At 41.1% G+C, this 27,349-nt stretch overlaps 2 protein-coding genes across 42 annotated transcripts in view; both read left to right on the top strand.

Moving 5' to 3' along the window:
• LOC147911292 (ral guanine nucleotide dissociation stimulator-like) overlaps positions 1–16,138 on the top strand; it is an 85,501-nt gene extending 69,363 nt beyond the window's left edge. For 3 of the 8 annotated variants that reach the window (XM_087428315.1, XM_087428303.1, XM_087428301.1), the window contains one exon: positions 6,428–8,706. Coding sequence is in view for 3 of the 8 variants with exons in the window: in XM_087428303.1 (XP_087284429.1) it covers positions 6,428–6,449 (22 nt within the window). In the remaining 5 variants the exon portion in view is untranslated. The other 5 variants (XM_087428291.1, XM_087428290.1, XM_087428317.1 and 2 more) reach the window with 5 other exon arrangements.
• A 156-nt stretch (positions 16,139–16,294) lies between these two features.
• Positions 16,295–27,349, top strand: part of LOC101404327 (ral guanine nucleotide dissociation stimulator-like) — a 94,079-nt gene continuing 83,024 nt past the window's right edge. For 23 of the 34 annotated variants that reach the window (XM_087428358.1, XM_087428354.1, XM_087428355.1 and 20 more), the window contains exon 1: positions 16,295–19,037. In XM_087428358.1, coding sequence (XP_087284484.1) covers positions 18,689–19,037 — 349 coding nt within the window. In that variant the 5' untranslated portion in view covers positions 16,295–18,688. Of the gene's footprint in view, positions 19,148–27,349 lie in introns of all 34 variants that reach the window. The other 11 variants (XM_087428380.1, XM_087428367.1, XM_087428372.1 and 8 more) reach the window with 2 other exon arrangements.

Raw genomic sequence — 27,349 nt, 5'->3', positions numbered from 1 at the left:
TTCCCAACATAAAGGTGCTGGTATGTTTAAAGATCCATGGCTAGGAGTAAGCCAAACATACCCATCCCAAATTTGTGTGAAACCTTCCATAGTTTTTACTGTAATGTCTGGTTTCTTTTGTTTATCTGCAATTTGTTCGGATAATTGGATGGTTTGAGTAACAGAAAAAGAATAACCGTGTCCTGTATTATTAATAGTATGGGCTATTGACCATGTTTCGGGATCATAATTAGTAATATCAGACGAACTGTGAACATTAGAACTAGATCTTTCTATCACAATAAATTGCTTTAGAGATTTCCAATCTGTGCCTCGAAAGGGAAAGACCCACCAAGACAACCCAGAGGTGTTAGAAAGCAGAAGTTGGCCACATAGCCAACAATTGGACTGATTTTTGTGTGTAGCAAAGAAATGTGCCCACTGCAGAAAAACATTGCCATCAGAGGTCCATTCAGATGTAGACTGGAAAAACAAAGCATTAGGGAAACCTTGCATGGCATTTTTTTTTTTGTAATCAACAAAAGGTTTTGTAATTAGGTTCTGATCTATCTTATAAAGTTGAAGGGTAAAGCATTGGTGTAGGAAAATGGTAAGGCAATCTAGAAATTGATTATTTTAGCAATTACATAAAGCTTAAACACTACAAGGGTTTAAATGAGGAGATATAAGGTTAGGAATACAGGCCTGGTCCAGAGTCTCGGGACAGCTGTCTACAACAGATGTCATCTTCTTCTCATCATGGTTTGGAGATATTCATCTTGGTCAGTCGAAGTTGGGTGTCAGAGACTGGAGTTGAAGTCCATTCAGGTGGAGAAGACTATTTTAAATGAGAAATGTGAATCTATGAGTCTACGCCTTTTAATTTTGCAGCACATGGATTGGTTAAAAGCACCTGACATGGTCCTTTCCAACGGGGCTGCAAAGAGTCCTTTATCAGGAGTCTTTTCCAATAAACAAAATCTCCAGGTTGTAATCCATGATCCTTAAGGTCTTCGTCTCCCGGGAGCTTACTGTGAAAAGAATTAGCTACCAGTTTCTCATTTCTTTTAAGACCCTCAATGAGACCTTGACAATAATGTAAAATATCTCCTTTAAGTAAAGTTGGTTCATACATTTCTTCATCTAATTGCATAGGTCGTCCAGTTATTATTTCGAAAGGAGACAGTCGATATTTACCAAATGATGTAGATCTAAGACTGGGGAGCACTAACGGAAGAGCTTTTGGCCATGAGAGATTAAATGCTTCTGAAAGCTTTGCCAATTGAAGTTTGATCGTGCTATTAGTTCTTTCCACCAATCCTGAGGATTGGGGATGGTAAACGAAGTGGAAATGCTGCATTATTGGCCAAATATTACAAATAGATTTAATTATTTGTCTGGTGAAATGAGTTCCCTTGTCGCTATGTAACTCGGTAGGAATTCCCCAAGCAGGGATTATTCTCTCTAATAGTAATTTACCTACTGTTAGAGCCGTTGCTCTTCTGCAAGGAAGGGCCTCAACCCAATGTGAGAACATACAGATCATTACCAAGATGTATTTATATCCTTGAGGTGGTGGCATTTAGACAAAGTCCAATTGCCATACCTCAAAGGGTCCCTTAGGAAGGGGAAAGTGACCTTGTGACCCATGAAGTGGTTTCCCTGGATTCTACTTTGGGCATATAACACAACGAGTATAAGTTTTATGGGCCACTGTGGGAGAAAGTTTCCAAAAGTATTGTTTTCCCCATAAAATCATCTTTTCAGGTGCCCAGTGGGTTAGTTGGTGTATATGTTGGAGCAGGGGCAATTGTGCTCCAACAGGTACTATGGGTTTCCTATTGGGCCCAAACCACATCTGTGAGGGGGGGTCTAAAATTCCCCCTTTTGACTGCCATATCTGTTTTTCTTCTTACGTGGCCACTTCTCGGGCCTGTAGAAGGAAGTCTTTTACTGGGTTAGCAGAGTTACTAGGAAGCAGCAGGCATTCTCGAGGCTGGGTAGGGCGAGCCTTCAAGGCTGCTTGTTTAGCAGCTGCATCAGCAAGCCTGTTTCCTTTAGCTTCCAAAGTATCAGATTTGGAATGCCCTAGTATTTTAATAATCGCTAGTTGTCTCGGCAGCTGTATAGAATGTAATAATTCTGCAACCTGTTTCTCCTTCTTTATAGGCTGATCTGAAGAGGTTAAAAACCCTCGTTGTTTCCACAGCATTCCAAAGTCATGTGCTACTCCGAAAGCATAACGGCTGTCAGTGTCGATATTTGCTACCTGGTCTCTGGCCAATTGACAAGCTCGAGTTAAAGCAATTGACTCGCCTTGCTGTGCTGACTTTATCTCTGGTAAATTACATCTACTGAGGACGTTACTGCATATCCAGCCTGATAACACCCTTGTTCATCCTTTGAGTAAGATCCATCTGTAAACCAAATTAGATCAGCATTATCAATGGGAGTTTCTTGCAAATCATTCCTAGGAGTAAGTAGGTAATTAGTTAATAAATGTAGTAGTGGGCATCTTCTTCTTGTGATGCTAGAAGTAAAGTTGCAGGGTTAAGATTATTACACCGGGCTAAGGTAATATTAGGAGCAGAGAGCAACAGAACTTCATAGGAGGCTAGTCAGCTGACAGAGTAATGCTGAGTGTGATGAGATTTTAGGAGAGATTAGACTGAGTGAGGAACATAGATAGTCAAAGGAGACCCCATCACTATTTCTTCAGTGGTCTTGCATAAGAGCGCTGCTGCTGAAATGGCTCTCATATAAGGTGGAAGCCCTTTTGCCACTGAGTCTAACTGCTGACTATAATACCCTATAGGTCGATGTCGACCTCCGTGTTTTTGAGTTAAGATACCTAAAACATTTCCTTTATCTTCATGTATGAAGAGGAAAAATGGCAAGCTGTAATTAGGATGTCCTAAGGCTGGTTCTTGCGCCAAAACAGACTTAAAGGTAGTTACTGCCTTCTCTCCTTCTGGTGTCCATTCAATTACATCAGGCTGGTCAGACTTTAGTAATGTATATAAGGGCTGGGCAATAAGTGAAAAGTTAGGTACCCAGTTACTGCAATATCCAGTTAGTCCTAGGAATCCTCAACTGTTTCTTTGTCTTAGGGAGAGAAAAAGCCAGGATTCCTTTAATCCTTTCAAAATCAATCAACAGTCCATCCTTAGATATCAAGTGTCCTAGATATTTTACAACAGGCAGGCAAAAATGTAATTTGTCCTTGGACACTTTATGCCCTTTAGATGCTAGCTGTTGCAACAGATAAATTGTGTCCTTCTCAGAATCCAACTTAGTGTTTGAACACAAGAGAAATCATCCACATATTGAATTAAAGTGGAGTCATTAGGGAAATCTATATTCACTAAATCAGCCTGGCGTATCCAGGAAAAATAAGTGGGCGTCTCAGTATAGGCCTGTGGCATAACTGTCCAGGTATCCTGACGATCTTCCCACGTGAAGGCAAAAAGATATTGACTATTATTTTCTACGGGAATGTTGAAGAAGGCACTGCATAAATCAGTGACTGAGAAATAGCGGCTATTAGTTGGAATGGCCGAGAGCAAAGTGTGTGGGTTAGGAACCACAGGATGTCGGGGAATCACGATGTTATTTATAGCTCTCGGATCTTGAACAAATCTCCAGCCTTTCCCATTTGGCTTTTTACAGGCAAGATAGGTGTATTACAGGGACTAGTACAAGGAATTATAAGTCTCTTTTCAAGAAATCCTGAATGATAGGGCTTATCCCATTTAATGCCTCTGGTCTAAGTGGATATTGCCGAATATTAGATAGAGGCTTAGGGTTGTCAACAGTCACCTTAATAGGAGTGGCTGATTTAATTTTCCCAATATCTAAAGAGGATGATGACCATAATTCTCTAGGCACTTGTAATAACAGGTCATCAATATTCTCTTTTATTTGAGTCATTGATTTCACAATCATCAACCTTTCAGCAATTACAGTCTGGTCAGCATCCCGATTTTCTGAATCTAGAATCATTCCGCCCTTTAGTGAAAAGGCAATATGGACGTTGTATGGTTCTAGAAGATCTCGTCCAATCAAATGAATTGGAGCACATTTAACCAGGAGAAACACATTTTACTGTGATGGTTCTTAATTGAAAAATTATTGGTTCTGATTTAAAAACCTACATTGGAAAATTCGAAACCTCTACCATTTCAACTGCCCGTTTACTCCGAGGGAAAGGGCAATGAATAAGGGTAGGGTTGAGGACAGATAAGGTAGCCCTGGTATCTACAAGGACCTTTAAAGTTTCTCCTCAATTAGTTATCTCAATTTCCCCTAAGGCATTTGTGAGGAGGAGGGGAAATGCCCTCTCATAATCCTTAGAGCAGCCCTATTCCTGTTTATTGTTGTCACCCCCTAAATCCCATTTGAGTTTATGGCAGTCTCGTTTGAAATGACCAGGATTTTTGCAATAGTAACAGACACGGTGATTTCGTTTCTGGTTAGATTTTAAAAGGATGGCGTTTGTTGGGCCACTAAGCTGTTGTAGCTGTATACTCATAACCTTAGTGGCCTTTTTTTGCTGGAGGGTTTTAAAGATTTTATTTATTTATTTTTTCACTCCAAAGTCCCAGTAGATAGTTTATGTCATAGCTGCATATCCTTCCAGTTGCTGTATGTGGGATGCGGCCCCAGCATGTTCCGGAGAAGTGGTGTGCGCCCGGGATCCGAACCCGGGCTGCCAGCAGCGGAGCACGTGCACTTAACCGCTAAGCCACGGGGCCGGCCCTCTGGAGGGTTTTAGATAGTTTATCTGTAATAGTGACAAGTGCATAGTGTGCATTAAAGTCCAATCCAGTTCATGTCTCTTAACTAATTTTGCTAATTCCTCATCTAATCCTTCCAAGGAAATTGAATTGAAAATTGAATCATTTTAATGACCCTCAAAACATTCAGGAGCCACCCCCAAGTGCTGTTTGAAGGTTTTCTCAAGCCTTTCAAAATAATCAAAGATAGATTCCTCGGGTCTATGCTTACATTGATGGACTTTAGCCCAATCTATCTTCCTGGGAAAAACTACTGAAATGGCTTTGTGTAAGTTTCGAGCAATATTCCTACACTCCTTAAGGTGGTGAGCCTCATGCTTATGGAAATCCTCCAGGGGGTCTCTCCAATCTGCCTCTTTTATCCATTCATTTGCTTTGTTCTCAGACACCAGCAAATGCACATGCTGATATAAATCTAAATATCCTGTGCATATGTTCTAACAATAAAATCAAATTCTTGAGCAAACTCTAAAGGATCTTGCAAAGGGCCTGGGAAGTCCTTCGTCAAATTCTTAAATTCAGTTCTAGTCCAAGGAGTATACACAGAGCAGGCTCACCTCACCCAGTAACAGTTTTCTCCTTAAAGGCAGCCACTATAACTTTAGGACTTTCAGTATCTGCTCCCTGAGAGTTACTTCTTGTTTTCTCTAGGGGTGGAGGAGGAGGGGAAGGTGAAGGAGGAGGAGGAGGAGAAGGAGGAGTAGAGGGAGGAAGAGGAGTTGAGGGAGGAGGAGGAGGTGTAGGAGGAGGAGAAGGTGAAGGAGGAGGAGTAGGTGAGGGAGGAGGAGGAGAGGAAGGAGGAGGTGTGGGAGGAGAGAGAGGAGGAGAAGGTGAGGGAGGAGGAGGAAGTGAGGGAGGAGGAGGAGGGGAGGGGGGGGTCGAGGGAGGAAGAGGAGGTGAGGGAGGAGGAGGAGGTGAGGGAGGAGGAGGTGAGAGAGGAGGAGGAGGAGAGGGAGGAGGAGGTGAGAGACGAGGAGGAGGTGAAGGAGGAGGAGGAGGTGAGGGAGGAGGAGGTGAAGTGGATAGGTCAGGGTACGGAAGCTCAGAAAGGAAAGGATACACGGGTGCTGAGGGAGAAGGAGATGAGCTCTGAGGTGCTGAAAGCGGTGGTAGTGGAGGAGGTAGAGGAGGTGAGGGGGGTGGACAGCTTCTGACTTCTTATCTCTCTTTAATTCAGAAATAGTCTCAGTCAGTTTACGGTTAGTCTCCTGTAAAGAGGTCATTTTATCATTATTACACTTTGAAGCCTCTAAATGCCAATCCTAATAATCTTCCCCTTCTTTTGTTTTGGTTTTATCGCCGGCTTTTTCAACATGGGCGCGCAAATACAGTAGTTTTCAGAGGTCAAACGTTCACCATTTTGGCCATTTACGACCTAAGTCATCCTTAGTTAACCTTTCCCATTTAGTTAAATACTTGCAAGCATTGTTTCCGTATGCATTATACGTGAAACCAGCGGGAGTCCCCGTCGGGGGTTGTCCATCTGGAAGCCGGCAGGCTTTTGAAGCACGGTTTCCCATTTTTAGTTCTGTTTGTTCGTTTGTTTTTTCTAAAGTCTGAACAACTTCTCGAACTGTGTAGTGGGTCACAAGTGTGCTGCTTTGAGTGTTATTCCCTAAAGGAATGTCGTAATCACTGTCTTATTTGTCTAGGTTTCTCCCGCTGGCAGTCTAGGACCACTGTGGCGGTTCGGAGCTCGGGTGACCAACCCTCATGTGCGCATCCCCGGACGAAGCTATAATTAATTAACGTGAATGATAATGGAATGCCTTATAGGACGGCTACACGTCGTGAGGTTCACCTCTGACACGCCTACTGAGGTTTTTCAGTCACCTGTAAAACGCCTTTTCAGCCAGGAGGAGCCATGTCTCTTTTCTTCATAGCTGAACAAGATCAGACTCTCATTTCTCTATCAAGCAGTTTTGTTCAGACCTTATAAACATAATTCTTTCCAATTTTAAAGCCAAATTAAAAGGACAACCAACCCAGTTTACTCCAAGCTTCCCCTAAAGTTCCTTGGCCTGGGAAATTCCCCCTAGGTTTTTCTCCACCTAGGAAATGTACTGGTACCCTTCAAAGCCTCTAGTCTTAATATCTTAAAACAGCTCAAATAAACTCTTGGACCATCAACTTAAAATAAAGAGGTCCAGGATTCAGGAGAACTCACCAGGGTCACCTGAAGAATGCAGTGATCCGGGTGGGGCTCAAAGTGCCCCTGCGGTACCAACTGTCAGTTCAGTGTAGAATCCAGGTGGTATCCGGTGGGTTTCTCTGAGATCCTGCCGCAATTACACCAAGAAATGTCGATGCAAATAACCCATAACCAATCTATTAATCAAAATTGGGGTGAGTTTCTTACGAGCCAACCTTTGAAGACCATATAGCCCGGGAGAGTCCTTTCATGAAGAAATGGAGCACTCCAAAGAAGTGGGTTGTACACAGTGCTTATATACTATCAAAGAGCATGTTCACATGTGATTGCAATGTCCCTTTTACAATAGCCACGACATTGACCTGTCAGCACCTCAATTGATGGACACAGTGGATATCAGGTCTGCTGTCTCCATTGGCGTGGCTGTTGTCTCGAGTTGGGTGGTCACGGGATGAGCACAGCAATCAAATCCTAGCCTAGGGAGAAATGCTTATCCTCAAGGAAATGCCAATGTGGGGGAAGTTGCATTTACATCTTAAGGGCATTGTTCTTGTCTTTGGGACATGTTAATCACTTAAAGTGGATGTACAATGGATGAACAGAGGCTACAGGCCCTTTTGGAAAAAAATTATAAAAAACTAGGTCAGGCCCAATTAGGTTTACACCAAATGGCTTCCTCATATGCTCCAATGTATCCCACTGCTTGCCATTTATTTATCAAGAAGAAGGATAGTCTCAGCTTGAAGGAGCTCACTGTCTATGAGACATGAATAAAACAACAGTTATGGAAAAGCAGATAAGTACAGGGTCCCAGAGTGGGGACATCAAAAGGAGTCTCTAGATGGAGACCTCTCAGGCAAAGTATCCAAGAGGAAGGAATATTTGACATGAGTTTAGATTAAGAAATAGGAATTAAGTTGATTAAACAAGGGGTAGGAGTGCAGTAGACACACCTAAAAAAGGCAGATATAAAGGATGCTAAAGCTTTCAGAATATGGGGGTATTTTTAAGGCTGGAACAAAGCGAACATGTAGGAAACAGTGGGTGATGAGGCTAAAGATGAGGACAGCAAGGGAAAGCCTGCGTGTCCAGCTCAGGAGTCTGAATGTTCTCTCCAATGCTCTGAGCAGTCATTGAAATAGTATAAGCAGATGTCACATTTAAACAAATTTAGATTCTAGAAGGTAACTCTGGAGGCATTGTGGAGGAAAGATTAGAAGAAATTAAGACTGGAAGTAAAGGGACCTGTTGGGAGATTAGGCAGTGATCCAGATAAGATAGGCCTTGGCTCAGGCGGGGGGTCTGCAGGTGGAGGAGGCCAGGAGGTGGGAAGCAGTGCTGGGCTCCTGGAGGAGGAAACTGAGCTGCCTCTCAGTCACGGGAAGACTGTGCCTGTCATGGCCTCCCCACCCCCATGCCCAAATGCCATGTTCCTTTCTACGTCTGTACCTTTCCTCTCTTCCCCCATCTGAAATCCTCACACTTTCTTCCCTCCACCTACCCAAAAGTGGTCCCTTTGAGGACTTGATGTAGTCCACCTCTCCTAAGAAGCTGTCCTTATTTACAATTTCTCGATAACATTCTCATTTTTTTTAGGTTCTCTAATACAACATACACTAAATACCTTGGCAGAATCAAGTGACATCTTGCAAGCCATGTCATGTATGTGGAGGAGCTTGGAACCTTATAATTCTTTGTATTTCCTTCAATACCTACCACAAATACCTTGCACATATAGGTTATGCCTTTAGATTAGCTGCTTGAACCATTTGTCTTTCTCCGCAGGTCAACAGTGTTGCCCAGAACAAATGAATTTTACACCTTCTCAAACTCAATAGAGCAAAGATGGAACTTCATTCCCCCTGCAAGCCTTACTGCCCTAGAGAAAAGCAAAAACAACTTGTGACATCTAATTATTTCTCCACATTCTGATCTCAAATTGCAACTGTTTTCCAGATGCTAACTGGTTTTCATTCTTAAAACTGACAGAAAATTTTCCCATTATTTCCTTTTCTTTCTTTTTTTGTGAGGAAGATCAGCCCTGAGCTAACTTCTGATGCTAACCTTCCTCTTTTTGCTGAGGGAGATTGGCCCTGGATTAACATCTGTGCCCATCTCCCTCTAATTTATATGGGATGTTACCACAGCATCGTTTGACCAGCGGTATGTCGGTGCGCACCAGGATCCGAACCTGTCAACCCGGGTCTGTCACAGTGGAGCACGGGCACTTAACCACTGTGCCACAGGGCTGGCCCCTCTCTTTATTTCTAAAGCTGAAATGTCTCAATCGTTCTCTGGGCTAGTTGGAGTTTCCATAAAATGAAAATGTACATTCCAGGAAAATCCTTAACTTTCCAGAATAATCCTTAATATATTATGGTAAACACCTTGGCAAAATGTCACTGATTTTCAATGTCAGTGCCTCCACAAGGGTATCCTTGCATTGTCTCCCCTCCCAACCACCTCTCACTTTGCCCCTCCCCAGGCTCATGGGCTCAAAGTGTTTACTGAGCACTAAGAATGATCAGAGTCTGAGGGAGACTTCAAGGATGACTAAGCCATGTTTTCTGACCCCAACAATCTTTCTCCATCTCTTCTTTAACCTCTATTTTTCTTATTCTGGTTTCTACTTTAGTTGTTTACTTGTCTTGTGAATTGTTGTTTTGTGGTTTATAATTACCATGTAAATTCATATTACTTTTTGCCTTAGAGTTTAGAAAGAACTTACATTAAACAAGGTTTTCTCCCAGCCCTTTGATGTGTCTAATACCTTCCAATGCAATTCAAGTGGCTTCTTGTTTTTACTTCTCCATAATTATCCCTTCAGAATTATGTTCACCCCACACTTTTGATCTGACCAATGCTGCTTTACTCTTTAAATTTTTCTATGCTGAGACTCACGTGAAGAATCCCTCAAGCACCATCAACTAGGCTACCCCACATTCCTCACATCTGTTTCCTTGATTTGTTCCTAAATAAAGATGTTTCTCTTTTTTTGTGAGGAAGATCAGCCCTGAGCTAACATCCATGCTAATCCTCCTCTTTTTTTTTGCTGAGGAAGACCAGATCTGAGCTAACATCTATTGCCAATCCTCCTCCTTTTTTTTCCCCCAAAGCCCCACTAGATAGTTGTATGTCATAGTTGCACATCCTTCTAGGTGCTGTATGTGGGATGCAGCCTCAGCATGGCCAGAGAAGCGGTATGTCAGTGCGCGCCCAAGATCCGAACTCAGTCTGCCAGTAGCGCAACGCACACTCTTAACCACTAAGCCACAAGGCCGGCCAAAGATGTTTCTGAAACTAATAATAAATTGTACCGAGTGGTCGTTGTATAAAAAGCACTATCACAGATACCTTATAGAGAACAAATGGAAAAGAATATTCAATTCCTCAGATAGGTTTGCAATCAAATGAGACATTGAGGGGACCAGGGGGCACTGATCAGAGCAGGATCCTAAGAGAAGAGTTTTAAGTCAATTTCAAATGAGGTTAAAACTGGAATGAGATAGTATTTTACCAGTTAGCTGAAATCATAAGCATTTTCCTGACCTTTGAGGGTTTATTTGCATATAAACTGTACATGTGGGGTGAGAGAAGGCTGATATTGTTTAATTTCTTTTTATTATTCAGCACTTTGTAATAGATGTGGCTATTCACAATTAATAAATATCATAATGTGGAGAGACCCAACTTTCAACTGCCTGATATTATCAATTCTTACACAAAGCTAGAGTTTTAAAGATCAAATTTCATTCTAGTTACCTGTCAACTAGTCTATTTATATCGGAAAGTTGCTGAGTTTTAGGAAAATACTTCAAAACACAAATTTTATATGTAATTTCAAAAGCAAAAAATTAGTTAAAAACTGGGTGGTAACCCGTTTTGCTACCATATATTAATCTTTAACATGGGAGCAAACATTTTTAGAGAATATAATTGATATTTGCCTGTTTGTATATTGTAGAATGTTAAAGGAGTTACAGTTTTAATAGTATTTCAAATACCAGAGAATAAAAAACAGAATTGTTTCAGTTTTATGAAATAGTTTCTTAGACATAGCAGATTTTCACAGCATATTACTTGAAAATAAAATAATCAGTTAGTGAGGTTTAAGCAATGTGGTTTTATTTTAAACTTGCTCATTCCATAGGAGCATCAATAAAAGCGCTTCAGGTGTAGCTGACGCTCTTTCCCTCCATATGAGCACCAGCTGCGTTTGCTTTAAGCATCAGACTCTCGGGCAGCACCATAGCCCTCAACTCCATTTAGTTGAGAAAAGGCTTTATGAGTCGTGTGTTTTTTCTAGGGGTATGGATCTCCCAGACTTATTAACTAGAGGGTGAGAGTAAGAGTCAGAATGCATTCAATAAACTCCAGTGTGCTCAGGTGAGAGGGTAAGTGCCTGAACTCACATCTGAAGAAGAACTTAGAGGATGCTTTCTGACTCTGCTTCATGCCTCTGACTAAGCAGTCCTGGACATCCCTGTTACTGCCACAGAATAACACAGGCAGCCTTGATGGACCAGAAATCCTCCTATGTCCATCATTTGTACAGAGCAAACTGGCTTAAGACCTCTTGTTTCCTGCTGCAGTGGTAATTTACATAGATACAGAACTGCCATCTAGTGACTAAGAAGAAAACAGCAAGGTGCTTTACATGGAAAATGAAATTGTAAGTGTTTTAAAAAAGAACAGTGAAGCACTAAAGTTGGTAAAGTTGACACAAAGTTGACACAATGTGGCACAACAAAGTTATAATAAAACTGAAAAATGTGTAGGAGAAGTAATCAGTTGTTCTCTATGCCTCTAAAATATGACTTGACATTTGACTCATAAATAGTATAGTTTAAATATAATAGGATAACTTTGGAAGTAAACTTCTCATCTCATCTCATCCAATGATGTTGGCAGGAGCTGGTATTAAATAGCCAGATGGTGAGTACCCATGTTGAAGTACCATTTTTATCACAGTGGAGAGAATAGAGGCATAAAACCCAACAGACTGATGTTCAGATCTTCCCTCTACCCTTGATCAATTTTGTAAACATGGTCTTTTTTATTTTTTTTTGTGAGGAAGATCAGCCCTGTGCTAACTTCTGCCAATCCTCATCTTTTTTTGCTGAGAAAGACCGACCCTGGGCTAACATCCGTGCCCATCTTCCTCCACTTTATACGGGACGCCGCCACAGCATGTCTGGCCAAGCAGTGCATTGGCGCGCGCCCAGGATCAGAACTGGTGAACCCCAGGCTGGCGCAGCAGAGTGCGTGTGCTTAACCGCTTGCGCCACAGGGCAGGCCCCTAAACATGGTTTTGTTTATCAGTTAAATATGAATTATAATAGTTACTTTAAAGGATTACTGTAAGAATTGCATGAGGTAATATATATCACTCCACAACCGGTGTGGAGTGATAGTTAATTCTCCTGCCCTGTCTCTCTTCTATGAAACATACACAAATCATCTAAGGAGAGAACTCGTCTATACAATAAACTTATGACAAAGAGTCAATGGCTCCAGAAGTAAGGGCCACCATTGTTGAGGGCTTAACCTCAACTGCTTCCAAATACTCTTAACTCTCAATTAATTTTATGTGCTTTCGGTCTTCCAGACACTTCACTGGCTACAAGGAAAGCAGAAGGTGTGAAATTTAAATTGATCTATTTCAACCTTGATTGGCCAAGCTGTAACATCAGGTGTTTTAAATCACCTAGTTCATCAGGTTTTCTGCTTATTACTATATATTTTACCATGGTTCACGGCCTGAGAAAAATAGAAATTCATTATAATTTTACTCACATGAATATATATCTTAACTATTACAGCTGGAATCTTAATATATAGAGCAATGTTGTACATGTTTTGTCCTTGTTGATAGTACAGAATACTTTTGTCCAGGTTTTCTTTGGCATTATCTTATTTAATGAAGAACTCAGTAATATATGTCCTGGAGATAAGGATTTAGAAAAATCTAACATACTATCCTAGTTATGCCTCAAAAAAAATGCTATAAAAATAATGAGAGGATATTTTGAAGGCACTATTTTTCCTAATTATTTCCAACTTTATGTCCCTTTAACTCTTTTTAATCATTCTGCATCTTATTTGCTATTGGCTAATCATCTCACAGTAATTAAATAGCCCTCAGCTGAGTCCACCATGCCTCTTCAAGTGCCCCAGGCTGATGTCACTCTCATAGTTGACAAAAAGAAGCTGGGAAAACCTGTTTTGTGGCACTATTCTTAAGGATATCTTTACTCTTACAATAATAAAGCTATATTTTTGAAAGGCACCAGTGGATTATAAAATCAAGTACTTGACCAATGTTGTATCCTCATTTTCCCTCCAGGGGGAGCACAACTTTCATGTGTAATGCAGGGCTGCTGCTTTATTGTTTTTTCCTTTCAAGATATTACTTGTAAAACATGTCGACGTAAATAATCTATAATCAATCTATAAATCAAATTGGGGTGAGTTTATTATGAACCAACTTTTGAGGACCATGGCCCAGGGCCTTCCTTCCCTAAAGAAGGAAGGGTACCAAAGAAGTGGAGTGTACAGAGCTGTTATATACCATCAAAGAGCATGTATCACATCAGATTGCAATGTCCCTTTCACAATAACCACAAGATCGCCCTGCCAGATTGCCCTGCCAGAATAGCTATTGATGGACACAGTGGGGAGGGCGTGGCTGGTGTCAGGTCTGTTGTCTGGAGCTGGGTGGTCACAGGATCAGTGCAGCAGTCAAATCCCAGCCTAGGGAGAAATGCTTATCCTTAAGGAAATGCCAAGGAGGGGGAAGTTGAATCCTTATCTTAAGGGCATTTATTCTTCTCTTTGGGACATGGCAAAGCAGATACACAACGCAGGTGACAGGCCCTTCTGGAAAAACAAACCCAGGCCAAATTTGTTTTACCCCAAACGGCTTCCTCATATGTTCCAATATATCCTATTGCTTGCCATTTATTTATCATTTTCTCCCTTTTGATCTATAATCTTTTGATAGAAAGCATTGATGATCAAAATATTGTCCCTCGGCCCCAGAGTGGTTGCTGCCTGCCCTGGGTCCCTCATGTCCCTCGGTGCCAGGCTTTTATCTCATTTATTTGCCCAATTGTCCACCTTGGGGGGAATTAATTGGATATAGTGGACAAGCAAAGAGGGATATATATATTAATAGAGGAAGCATTTCATGGGTTTTGGATTAATTTTAGGTTGTTGCACAAACATTGTATCTGTGCTTTTTATGAATCCTTGTATTTACGCTATTCACAATTATAGAACAAGTACAGTAACAATGATAATAATTTAACATCTTTGAAAAGATTAGTGTAAAATGAGTTCTTAGGCATAGTCCCTATGAAAAAAGGAAGTTGGTCCAAGGTTATAAGATCAATCGACCACCTCAGCTTTCATTACTCCAGCTCACATGACAGTCTCACAGCACTGAGTAAAGAAAACAGCAATTAGTTTAAATATTATGGCTAGTACAAGAATTCCAAGAAGTAATAGAAATAGGAATTGCAATCCAGATGGAAAAAGGGAACCAATACCAGAAGGGAGCCAACCAAACAACTCAAGACCGGGTGCAGGCTCGCTTAAGGCATTCACCTGCTTTTTCATGGGCTTTAGCAGAGAGGACACATTGGAAGACTCGTCAGGTATAAAAACACAGCATTCAGTTTGAATGATTGTACATGTACCACCTTGGGATGTAGTTAAAATATCTAAGGCCATTCTATTTTGAAGGACAGTCTTTTTATTAAAGACATTTTAGTATTTAATAAGGCAATTCCTGCTTGACTGTCATTAAGGGCTTCTGTATGTGATGTGACACCATTTAGCCCTAAAAAAGGAACAAATATAGCTAGCTGCTTGGTGGTCATACCAGGGGAACACTGAATGAGCCCGTCTGGCCTTAAGCAGCGGCAGGTTGGCAGCAATTGTCACTGTGAATCCTTCGCTGCATTTAAGGGAAGATCGGGTGCAGTGTTTTAGCCATCAGGCCAGTAGTCAAGGCCAGAGATTTGTTCTATATAACCATTAAGTTCTATTAGGAGCCACCCGATAAATGCCTGGACTTTAAGACCAGTCTGTTCCAAATCAATCACTTTCCTTAAGTATGATAGTATTCTGAAAATCTTAAATGTAACAATTATAAAATAGGTATACAGTTTAAGCATAACAAAGGTTTAAATGAGTGGATGTAAAGTTGGGAATACAGTCCTGGTCTGGAGTCTTGGGACAGCTGTCTACAACTGATGTTGTCTTCTTCTCATCCTATTTTGGAGATATTTGCTCTCTTCCTATAAGGAGGAAGATACTAAACTTATTAGGCTTACTCAGTATGTTAAACTACATGGGAAGCATTGTCAGACAAGTGATGATAAACATGCTTAGGTGGTAGTTTGTGGGTAAATGTTATTGATATAGGCATTTTAAAATTGTATAAAATTACTGAAATTCTGATCTGTCCTGGTTATCAGTCATAATTCTGGTTATTATTATTTTAAAGTGTCGTATGTCACAAAATTAACCAAATTTCTTTGTCAATTGCCATTTTGAGGTCTTGTTTGCAGACTTATTTCTTTGCTCTAATGCTTTTGCAAAATGTTTCAACTTCAGAAAAATTCATGGAAAGGACTGTGACAGTTACACTGGAGTACAGGCTTCTGATAAACTTGCTGATCATAAAACTGAACTGGGTAAGAAATTACAGAAATCTGATGGAGAAACTGATGACTTCATGAGGCCACTAACAAAAGATTGGGATCAAAAATGGATTACACAGGACTGAATGAACTGATAAGGATGATTATAATTTTTATGATTTTTTATTTGAAGTATTGTGGAATTTTTAATGTTTTGTTTTTTCAAATTTAAGGAAAACTTTTTCTCTTTTCTCCTGAGCTAGCTATGACTTATAGCAATTTGCTAAATGATACTTTTGTAAGCAATATTAAAATATTTCTCTTTTTCTCTCTACCTGATCCCTCCAGAATTTAAAAACTCTTAGTAAGTAAGTATTGTTGTTTTCATGGCAATATAGTTATTCGCATAAGTTCAATAAGAATCTGTTCTCCTTATAACAGGACACAATTGGAAACACTGGTTATATTACCAAGGCTGTGACTGGAACATCATATTTGCGATGTAGCCATACAGTTTAGAGGAATGAAGATTGGACTTTATGGAATAAAGCCATGTGGAAATATTGGCCTGGTACCTTATGTTCAATGTTCCAAGCAGCATTTACTGGATAAGTAAAGAATGTCACTTATGTAGCAGGTACAAGGAACCTCGAAATATTTTGGGGGAATCTCGGAAGAGAGGAATTCACCCAAATGTGTAGGTATTGCAGGTGTGGGGAGAGAGGGAGAATCCCCCTATGCCCTTTTCCTTAAGGATTTTATGGCTGCCCAAATAATCAACAAGACAGGTTAGCAGGAGAAAATAATACCAAGTTTAATAACATGTATACATGGGAGAAAGCAGGGACACTGCGTTTCTCAACACAATAGCAGAAATTCTCGTTTTACATACCATGTTGAGCTAATGACAAAGGAGGATGTTGGGGGTGGGGGGAGTCAGTTACAGGAGATTACCACTAAAGCACAGTAAACAAGAGTAAGGCTGTTATGCAGATTTAAGGCCTCACTTTTCACATTGATAAGTTTCTAGGAATGAGTTCATCCCCCCTCTTCCCAAATACAGAGAGGGAGATACCTTTACAAATGGAGATTTCCCTTATAAATGTAAATGTCTGTCTGGCAACTCCTTGCAGGGCCATCCAAAGAGTGTGGCTGGAGACAGAACTTCTGATAAGATGGGCTTGTTGGTGCCTTTTCTATTGTAACATCTATTTTACAATATATTACAGCCATCAGATAGAAGATCTGTTCCAGGAAGGAGTTACTACGTCAAATTCTTTAGGCAGTTAGTGGGGGAGGTCAAATGTCCTCAGAGAAAACAACCAAGGTAAAGAGATAGATTTCAGGGTGGCCAAATCTTGATCTCTCACATTATGAACTACAGTCCCTAAATTAAGGGTCACTCTTTATGTTGTACAGTTCCATGGGTTTTGACACACATATAGTGACACGTAGCCACCATTATGTACAGAACAATCTCACCACCCTAAAAATCCTCTGAGCATCAGATTAGCTCTTAGTGGCTTTTTAAAATATTAACAGTTGTCAGAATGACGTAAATTTTTACGACGAAAAATGTTCCACAGGTGCTAAGTTTTGTTAGTCTCACTATTATGATCACTATTAGAAATAATGAAAAAAATGAACCCCTATATAAATAGCAAAAATCACAGAATTTTAAAGATAAAAAAGATCTGGAAGTTTAGGAAATCCTACATTCTTCAAGACCCTGCCCTCCAGTCTCTCAGCTTTCTGTGTCATTTATCTGCTGACTCCGCTGAGCAGAAAGAAAGAAATCGATAAAGAAAAACAAAGCAAAAAACAAATTTTGGTTCTAAGTAGTCCTCTTGAGCCCAAGTTAATCAAGCATGGATTCTTTTTTACTTCCTATTTGCATCAGGAACATAATTACTAGCTAGAGCCTAATTTGAGAATATTCATTAGAAATGAAAGATGTCATATTTAAGAACAGAATGGAATTCACTGAGGCTTTATTCTTGGGATATTTGTAGGATTAAGTCAGGACATGCTGCGAGAGTGATAAATAAGTTCTATATATTTTTCTTCTCCAAGACCATGGATTTCAGACACATTTTATACCCATGTACTTTGCAACAATGAAAAACAATTGAACACTGACCTTGAATATTTTGCCCTCAGATTCATTAGTCTTTAAAATATAAATTGAGCAATTTTATCTAGATGAGTGAAAGACTATGGAGACTTCTAGAATGTCACGTTAGGTCCTTTAGAAGTGAAGAATTGACTTTATAAAGCATTTCTATTCCTTCTCATACCTTGACAATACTGCTACTGTGACTCTGTTTTAAAGAGGATAATGACAGGCTTTACTTTGATTTGCACCTTTTTGTTTTAAGTGCATTTACTTAACATTTCTCAGCCTCTTTAAAACTTTTATCATTAAGCTCAACCTTCATTTAAATCACCAGACCTATTTGATGAAGGCGACGTGAATATTTACTTGCAAACTCCTCAGAAATTACTAATTTAACCTTACTTCAGATGATCCATTGTAGAACTCAAACTGGATTTCCCAGGCCCCTCAAAACGGCTCATAACTATGTGTTTGTACATTTATCTGGGAAGATATTATCCAAGGGTAATTGTTCTTCCCAAATGCTTTCTTTACCTCAAACAGCAATACTTCCAAAGTTTTAATGAAAATGTGGCCAATTTGGTGAAAACCAAGTGACTTGTTTGTTTTAGCATGCCAATGAGATTAAGAAAATAAGTATTTTAACTATTGTTATTGATTACTAAAATCAGAAATTAAGAAAACAAACTTCTTTGTCCAAAGACATTTCTGCAAGTGAAATTGTCGGAAAAGCAGACAGCTAGCCTCCCGTTTTAACCACTCAATCATAAGAAATGTAATATGGTGGGCAAACATGTGAGCGTTGTCACCTGCACGAGTCCCCAAAGCTGTGTCCCCATCATGGCCACAGATCACGGGAAGGAGCCAGCAGAGGGGAGACAGCTGTGCCCTCAGTGTCCTTCCTTCCTAGGTCAGAACTCAGTCCCAGTTGCTCGCTGTCTAGTCTTCTGGGGAAGCAGAGAATTCTTCTGGGGACACGACACATCAGGTGTTAAGGATGTCATTCTTCTTTTTTAAACAAATGTTAGATCATGTAACGTGCTTCTCAGGACAGGAGGAGCCGCCTCAAGGGAAGGCAGATTTTCTCCAGGAGCTGATGGTCATCCAGGTAGAGCAGAGTCAAGGACTGCAGAGAGCCAGCCCGCTTCCGCTCTCCCTCTCAGGGACACCTTGGACCCCACACCCCACCCCCCTCCCGGTGCCCCCCAGAGGTTCCCATTGTATCCTTGGAGGCCGCGCATGCGCAGGACTGGCTCTCAGAGCGGCAGAGGGGGTGGCGAGCTGGAGAGCCCCGGGGAACGTGCACTGGAGGCGGGGTCCCTGGTGCGGAGGTGGCCTCCTCGGAGGTTTGTGTGGGGGGATGGGCGGTTTCTGGATCCTTCCTCCAGGATTTTCAGCGCTGGGGAGCTCTCCTTTCTGCAGTGTGGAGGAGCGCTGGGCAGGAGGCGGCGCTGAGGTAGGCGGTGGGCGGCGGGCTGGGTGTGGAGATCTCCACCGCAGATGGCGGGAGCGCGGTGGGGGGGGTCGGCGGATGGGGCCGGGGGCCGGGGCTGCTGGCGGGCTGCCCCAGGCGGGGGAGCCCAACTCTGTCCCTTGGAGGAGCAGAGGAACGCCGCCTGGCCGGCGGGCCCCTCTGCCTTGGAGGGGCCCCACCCCCGCGGGGCCTCCTGCCCACCCAGCGGAGGTGCAGGGGGCGGCAGGGAGTCGCCAGCCCTCTGCTCGCGCCCTTGAGTTCGTGCCCCTGGGGGCCCCGTCTAGGCCAGGTCTCTACATCCCCGGGGTGAACACTTTCCTTCAGAAGATGGACTGTGGTCTGCGATCCTCTGCCTGACTCAGCTCAGGCTATTGGGCTCCTCATTGCGTTCTTTAAACAAATAAACGTTCCTACTTCCTTGGGACCACTTTTATAGAAAAGCCTAATCCCATTAATGGTTTCTGATAATTGACTCTATATTTGCAAGGTGAACTTTGAAGCCTGTGAATTGTTGTAAACTGCATTTAATGAAAGGAGCTTTAAACAGTCTTTGGTGAAAATTATGTAGCTTCCTAATAATAATTCACCATATGTTAACATAGACTGATGACTGATCAATTGATGATTGACATAATGTGTACGGAATTTTGTTTTCAGTGGAAAGGTTTTTCTTGGCAGTGGGTGCTAAATTTAAAATCGGATAAGGAGGAGGTTTTTAGAAGTAGTATGTAGTGTGTGTTTTGTCTCCATACTCATTTAGAATTGTAAGAATTTAGATTTGGAAAGCTCATAGAACAAGAATTTTCAAATTTTGATTTGGCTGAGAGGGTGAAAGGTTAAAAGGCCAAATACGGTAGGATTTCATTTATATGATATTCTAGAAAAGATAAACCATAGGGAAAGACAACAGATCGTTAGTTGCCATTAGTTTTAATATTTAGTTAATCATTTAGTTTAATAGTTTAATCATTAGTTTTAATATCTCTGATTAATAAAATACATTTTATTGATAGCAGCCTAATTATAGTTTTGGATGATACCAGAATTTAACAACCTATTAAATTCTGCAGTAGGAACAAATGACATGTTGGTTATAGGTGTCATTGAAGTGTAAGTATTGTTGGTAATGAATCTAAATAAGCATTTTTGGATTGTGAACTACTGATTTTTTTACTAGATCCTGTTGGACATGGCATATTACAAGTTTCAAAAGGCTCTTTAAATTATTGTAGCAGGCTGAAGCTATTAAATTGTAATGTAAGATCTTTATAGATGAAACAGGCAAAAATACAAAAAGCCATTTATCTTTTTATCTTTGTTAAAAAATCAAGTAAATCTTACCATATACATGAATGACTTTTGGCTAGACAGACCTGAACTTGACAAGATGGACTCATTAGTATGGTGAATTTGTTTTGGAATGTTAAAATGGGAGAGGACATATGTTTTTCCTGAGGGTGACCCAAGTCAATATGGTAGGTTTCGCTGTTTATATGTTCTTTCTGAGTTACGATCTTGATTAAACAGCTTGTCATAGACGTACCAAGAAATTTGGGCCATTTTATGTATCAATATTTTAAGATATCCTATTTCCCTGATAGTTTCCAGTTTCAGGGTATCTGGGAAAAACAGTTTCTGAACATAGGTACTTTGGACTATAATTTTTGATTGTTGACTTATTGAATCATAGAATTGTGGAGTTGGAAATAATTTTAGTGGTTGTCGAGCCTAACCTCTTCATTTTCCAGGAAATGGAAAGTGAGGTTTCTCAAGTTAAGTTGCCCATAGTCTGACTGCTACTTAGTGGCAGAGTTGGAACTATATGCTCAGATGCTTGTCTCCAGATTCCTAGTACAGTGCTGTCTGTGCTACGTACTATTAAGTAGAAAAACCAATGAGTTACCTTCCCAGATCACATTTGTAGCCAGCAGGATTGATTCTTTCCCATATGCATATTTCCCTTCTTTTTTAAATAACTACTAACCACAATTAACTCATTCCCATACCATGTTTAATGACTATACTTGTGTGTGTCTCCTCGAGCACACGTGGATTCCCTAGAATGGAAACCTGCCTGTGAGTGGATTGCTGGACAAGGGGCTGATGTGAATCTGCAACTTGACGAGCTGCAGCCAAATCATCCTCTGAAGTTTTAACAATTTCCATTCCCGCCAACAGTGTCTGAGTCATCCTTGCCCTGGGAATTGTCAGATCGGGATTGTCAGATTTTTAAAGTTTTGCCAATCTGATGAGTGAGAAATGATGTATTTGTTTTCCTCTTTGTACAACTGTTTTGACAAAAGCATAGAGCTGTGCCACTACCAAAATCAAGACACAGAACAGGTCCAACACCCAGAACTCCCTTGAGCTGCTCTTTTGTAAACTCTTCCCCCACCCTTAACCCCTGGCAACTAATGATCTGTTGTCTTTCCCTATGGTTTGTCTTTTCTAGAATATCATATAAATGGAATCCTACAGTATGTGGTCTTTTGAGTCTGGATTCTTTCATGTAGCACAATACATTCATTTTAGTGTTCATCCATGTTGTTGTCTGTATCAGCAGTTCCTTCTGTTTTATTGCTGAATGTAGTATCGTGTGAATGTACCACAGTTTATCCATCCAGCAGTTGTAGGACATTTGAGTTATTTTCAGTTTTGTCTTTTTTGACTATGAATAAAGCTGCTATAAATCTTTGCAAACAAGTTTTTGTGTGAGCATTAGTCTTCTCCTCTTGGGTAAGCACATAGAAGTGGAATTGCTGGGTCACATGGTATGTGTATGTTTAACTTTATTTTAAAATCTGTTTGTGGTAGCAAAGTCATGGCCCAGAAAGATGTCCTAATCCCTGGAACCTGGGAATACATTAGTTTACTTGGCAAAGGTGAATTAAGTTTGCAGATGGAATTAAGGTTGCTAATCAACTGACTTCAAAATAGGGAGATTATCCTGGATTATCCAGGTGGGCCCAGTGCATCACCAAGGCCCTTAAAAGGGAAAGAGAAGCAGGCGAGTAGAAAAAAGATGCAACAAGGGAGGCAGGGCAAGAGAGGTGCAGAGTTCTTGGTCTTGAGGGTGGAGGAGGGGGGCCATAGGCTAAGGAACGTGGTGGTCTCTAGAAGCTTGAAAAGGCTAGGAAATTGATTAACATTTACAGTCCCCCCAAAAGAACCTAGCTCTGCCAACACCTTGATTTTAGTCCAAGGAGACCCGTGTCAGACTGCTACCCTACAGAACTGTAAAACAATAAATCTGAGTTGTTTTAAGCCATGAAATTTGTGTTGATTTGTTACAGCAGCATAACAAACTCCACTTTAAAACTGTTGTCCAGGGGCCGGCCCCATTGCTTAGTGGTTAAGTGCGTCCGCTCCAATACTGGCGGCCCAGGTTCGGATCCCGGGCATGCACTGATGCACCGCTTCTCTGCCCATGCTGAGGCCGCATCCCACATACAGCAAATATAAAGATGTGCAACTATGACATACAACTATATACTGGGGCTTTGGGGAAAAAAAGAGGAGGATTGGCATGGATGTTAGCTCAGGGTTGATCTTCCTCACAAAAAATAAATAAAACTGTTTTCCAAAGAGGCTGAACCACTTTGTCTTCCCACCAGCAATGTAGGAGTGTTCCAGTTACTTTCCACCCTAAATTAACACTTGGTATGTTCATCCTCTTTAATTCTAGTCATTCCAATAGGTACGTAGCAGTATCTCAATGTGGTTTTTATGTGCATTTTTCTCACGATTAATGACATTGAGCATCTTTTCATGTGCTTATTTGCCATCTGTGTATCTTCTTTGGTGAAGTGTCCAAATCTGTGCCCATTTTAAACTTGGATTTTCTTATTGCCGAGTTTTGAGAGTTCTTTATAGTCCTGTCAGATATGTGATTTGCAAAGGTCTTCTCCCAGTCTGTGGCTTGCCTTCTCCATCCTCTCACCAGTGTCTTTGTAACGTCTGTGTAACGTAACTCGAGAGGCTCCACATGACCTTATTGTCCTTCGTTGAGAAACAGAGTGAGGTTGGATCACCTGAGTCCAATCAGACGTTGATCAGAGTTGGGGCTGGGTCTCACTTTTAGTAAACCCAGCCCTTCCGCTTTCCCCGGTTCCTGTTTGCTGTGCTCCCCTCCCCCGCACAGGGGTCTGGTTCTAAGTCTGGTAGATCTCTCTCTCTTCAGGTTTGGGAGCCCACAGAAAATTCAGCTACATCCTTCAGACATCTCAGCACAGCTCTGCAGCCTCCTACCTTACATCGCTTCACAATATGGCAAATTCCCTGAAGGTCAGACTAGCAGTATGTTTGACTTAGGCCACTTCCACCACTTCTGGAGGTTTCACTTTGTTTTGTGGAAGCTTTTGGCCTAGCTCCCCAGATTCCTGTGTGGCACCAAAACTTAGTACAGGTGCTGTGATAAGAGCAGTTGTGTGTCTGAAAGCCCTCGGGTTTCCTCTGCCACACCAGTCCTGCAGAATCACTACAAGTTTGGCTAGTTTCTCTTTTCCCTAGCCGAGGCTCTGACTGAGCAAACCAGATCCTCAGCAGGCACCCAGAATCAGAAAACGCCTGCAGGGGAAAGAAAGATAAAAATCCTTGCCCACATAAAAGACTTTTTCTTCTTTTTGGAATTTTAGTTGGTTGATTCTGAAGTTCTCTGATGCTCTGAAAATATATTTATGATTTATTTGGCTTTGTCCAGTTTTGCAGCAAGAGTGCTTTCCTGTCCTAGTCTCCTCTAAAACAGAAGTTCCCTTGTCATTAGTTTTTAACTCCATCAGTTATACATTGTCAATATTATTATTGTTTCATTAAGCCATGCTTTCAATGATTTATTCAGATGTGTAACCATTTTTATCCTCACGATCCATTTTTACCTCTTAGCATTTCTTCTTCTATCAATTTCTTTCTCCTTAAAGTACATTCTTTTATAATTTTTAAGTTTTTTCCTTGAGGAAGATTAGCCCTGGGCTAACATCTTTGCCAATCTTCCTTTATTTTGTATCTGGGTCGCCACTATGGCATGGCTGATGAGTGGTGTAGGTCCACACCTGGGATCCAAACCCACAAACCCAGACCTTGGAAGCGGAGTGTGCTGAACTTAAACCACTACACCAGGTGGCTGACCCCCTTAAAGTACATTCTTTAGAAGTTCCTTAATGAGCATTTGTTGGTGGTAATACTCTTAGTAAGTGTTCCCATAAAAATATCTTTAAGTCACCCTAGTCCTTGAGATATGGTTTGATTGGATATACACTGAAAGTTATTTTCTCTCTGTACCTTGAATATTTAATCCAACTCTCTCTTGTCTTCCACTGTTAAGAAATGTATCATAGGTCTAAATGTAAGTCTCCGTAAGTGTTCTGTTCCTCTGTGGGGCTTTGAGTATCTTCTTTTTTATTTAGTGTTCTTTGCTTTCCCTGGATGGATCTGGCTCTAGATTTTTTTTTTAATTGTTCTTGAGATGTATTCAGCTTCCTGAACCTAGAGTAGAAGTCTTTTAGGAATTCTGTAAATTTCTGTTATTATGTGTCAATATTCCTTTAAATCATATATATATTTATATTATTTAATTCAAAAATATATAAACATACACATTCATTATATATTCATTAAATATATATTTAATTCAATATATTATATTATTCAATATACTGATTTGTATTATTCAAAAAATATACATATATTATTTATATATATAGTTTCCTGTACTTGACCAAACTCAAGCCAGGCTCCTTTGAGCCCTATTCTTGTCTAGGCCTCGATCTTGGCCTATAATAACTACAGCCTCTCAGCACAAAGGATTTCACCTCCCCACACACAATTTATAAGACTTAAAAACTGACATAGTTTCTAACAGCTCAAATCCACATCCTTAGGATGACCACTGCCCCCTTAAAGTGCCTGCCTGAGAAAGCTCAAGGCAGCCATAAGAATTGACTGTTCTGGCCAACACTCGATCATTGGACCCTGACATTCCTTTCTTAGAGCATTTACCCAAAAGTGCTTACAACTGTGAATCTTTCCTCTGTCCTTTTGAGTTGTATGTGTGTCTCCTATAACTCAGGAGTGCATTTCTCAAGGTCCTGAGAGCCATTGGAGGACAGGGTGTCTGTCTCCCAGACTCTGTGAGAGGAGAGAAGTGAAACTTTGATCATTTCCAACTAGCAGACACAACTGGCCAGATCACATTGCACTGACCAACACTCTGTAACTTTTCCCTCCCTGACTCTACTGAGCCCCTGCTCACTCCTCTGCCTGCTTCCTCATTCTCCCTTTCAAATGCCCAGTCACCTCTGTACAAATCAAATTGAATTCAGTTCATCCTGTTCCTTCTTCCCTATTACAGTGGTATATGCCTGATTAAAATCTGTCCTGACCACTTTAACTAGAGCCTGGCTTTGTGTATACTGTACATTTAACACACATACAGATAATCTCATGCATATGCATACATACGCATATACAAACACAACCTTGGGCCCTCCAGGACCAGTTAAACTGACCCCATCTTATCAACAGAGTATTTAAGAGTTTTCTTTCAGGAACTGAGACCCCTCGTCCAGTTCAGACCAGTTGGGACCACCAATTCATCAACTGGGAGTTCACAAATGCTTTATATGTGACGTTTTTGACATCAAGGAGCTAAAAACTCCATTCTCCGATCATGGTAACACTGCCAATTTGTGAACACACATCCGATGAAGAGCCATGAAGCTTGACTTTGCTTGTGCAGATCATCAATTCCCTCACTTCTCCTTACTTCCAATCATGTACCTCCACATGTCAGACCACCCTGCCCTTCATCCCATAAATTGTGCCCCAAGCCCTGGATCAGGGAGACAGATCTGAGACAGACACATGCCCCCTGTCTCCTTGCAGATCAATCTCACAAAATAAAGCTACACTTCATTTCCCAAAAGCTGATGCCAGAATAATTGGCTTTTTTAATGTGCATTGGGCAAGAGAACCCCAATATTGTGCAGTAACATCAATACATATATATACACTTACTGGTTGTTTTCTCTTTTTTATTTTCTTTGCTGAGGAGGATTCACCCTGAGCTAACATCTGTGCCAGCCTTCCTCTATTTTGTATGTGGGTTGCCACCACAGCCTGGCCACTGATGAGTGGTGTAGGTCCACGCCCAGGAACTGCACCTGGACCACTGAAGTGGAGTTCTCTGAACTTAACCACTAGGCCATGGGACTGGCCCATCTCTAATTGTTTTGAAGATGTTACTAGATATGCAGTTGAAGTTTCACTATGATCTCTGGATTTCCTTGCTGCTCCTTTAGTCCCTCACTTCAGTGTATGTGTTTTTTGCTCCATCTTTCATGCTAGAGAAATTCCTCAAATATCAAGTGGTCCTTGGCTACCTGTTCATATGTTTGTGATGGGAAGAAAACAGCTGAGTAGGATCTCTGTGGGCCTGATGGAGCCTGTGAATGTCTGGACTCAATGTTTCTTCAGGGGTGTTGAGTGTTGAACTAGTAACAGGCAAACAATGTTGGTGCCCACACTGATCTCTAACAACGTACTTATTCCACACATTCCCACAATGACAGACATCCTCTGAACATGTGGAAATGCTGACAACACACACCCACACCCACATACACACTATTTGCAAATGACCAGCAGCATTCAGACTGTAAACTACACGATAATGCACACTGATACTCAGAAGACACACACAAACACAGACACATACAGACCACTCACTGTCTCAGAGACCACAGTGACTTGAACTCTCTAAACACACACACATCAACAAAACACACTTTCACATAGATGCCATAATAGCCATGCACCCTGTGACCATACAGAATTGCTGAACACACACACATCCACACAACAAGGAACGTGGTTGTGCACGAGTGGGCTTGATCAAGAGGTTTTTCACACCTCAGCATCAACATGGACACCCCAGGGCGAGAGGGAGAGGCAGAGGGCACAGGGAAAGAATGTGGGGAGCTGTCAGGAGGCACTTGCATAAAGCAAATATGATACCTACAAAGCTGGTTGCTAAATGACATATGACTCAAGGGTATGAGGACCCAAAAGGATCTGAAATGGTACAAAAAAGGTGACTGATACAAACCCATCACAAGATATTTAAATGTAAGGAACAGTGATATTTTAAAAGGCACTGAAGAGAGTGCATCAAAGCTTAGATATAATTCC

The sequence above is a fragment of the Ceratotherium simum genome, unplaced genomic scaffold (genome assembly GCF_057802395.1).
Source record: "Ceratotherium simum simum isolate JZ-2026a unplaced genomic scaffold, ASM5780239v1 HiC_scaffold_44, whole genome shotgun sequence".
NCBI lineage: Eukaryota > Metazoa > Chordata > Mammalia > Perissodactyla > Rhinocerotidae > Ceratotherium > Ceratotherium simum.
This window is presented reverse-complemented; position numbering and strand designations above follow the sequence as displayed.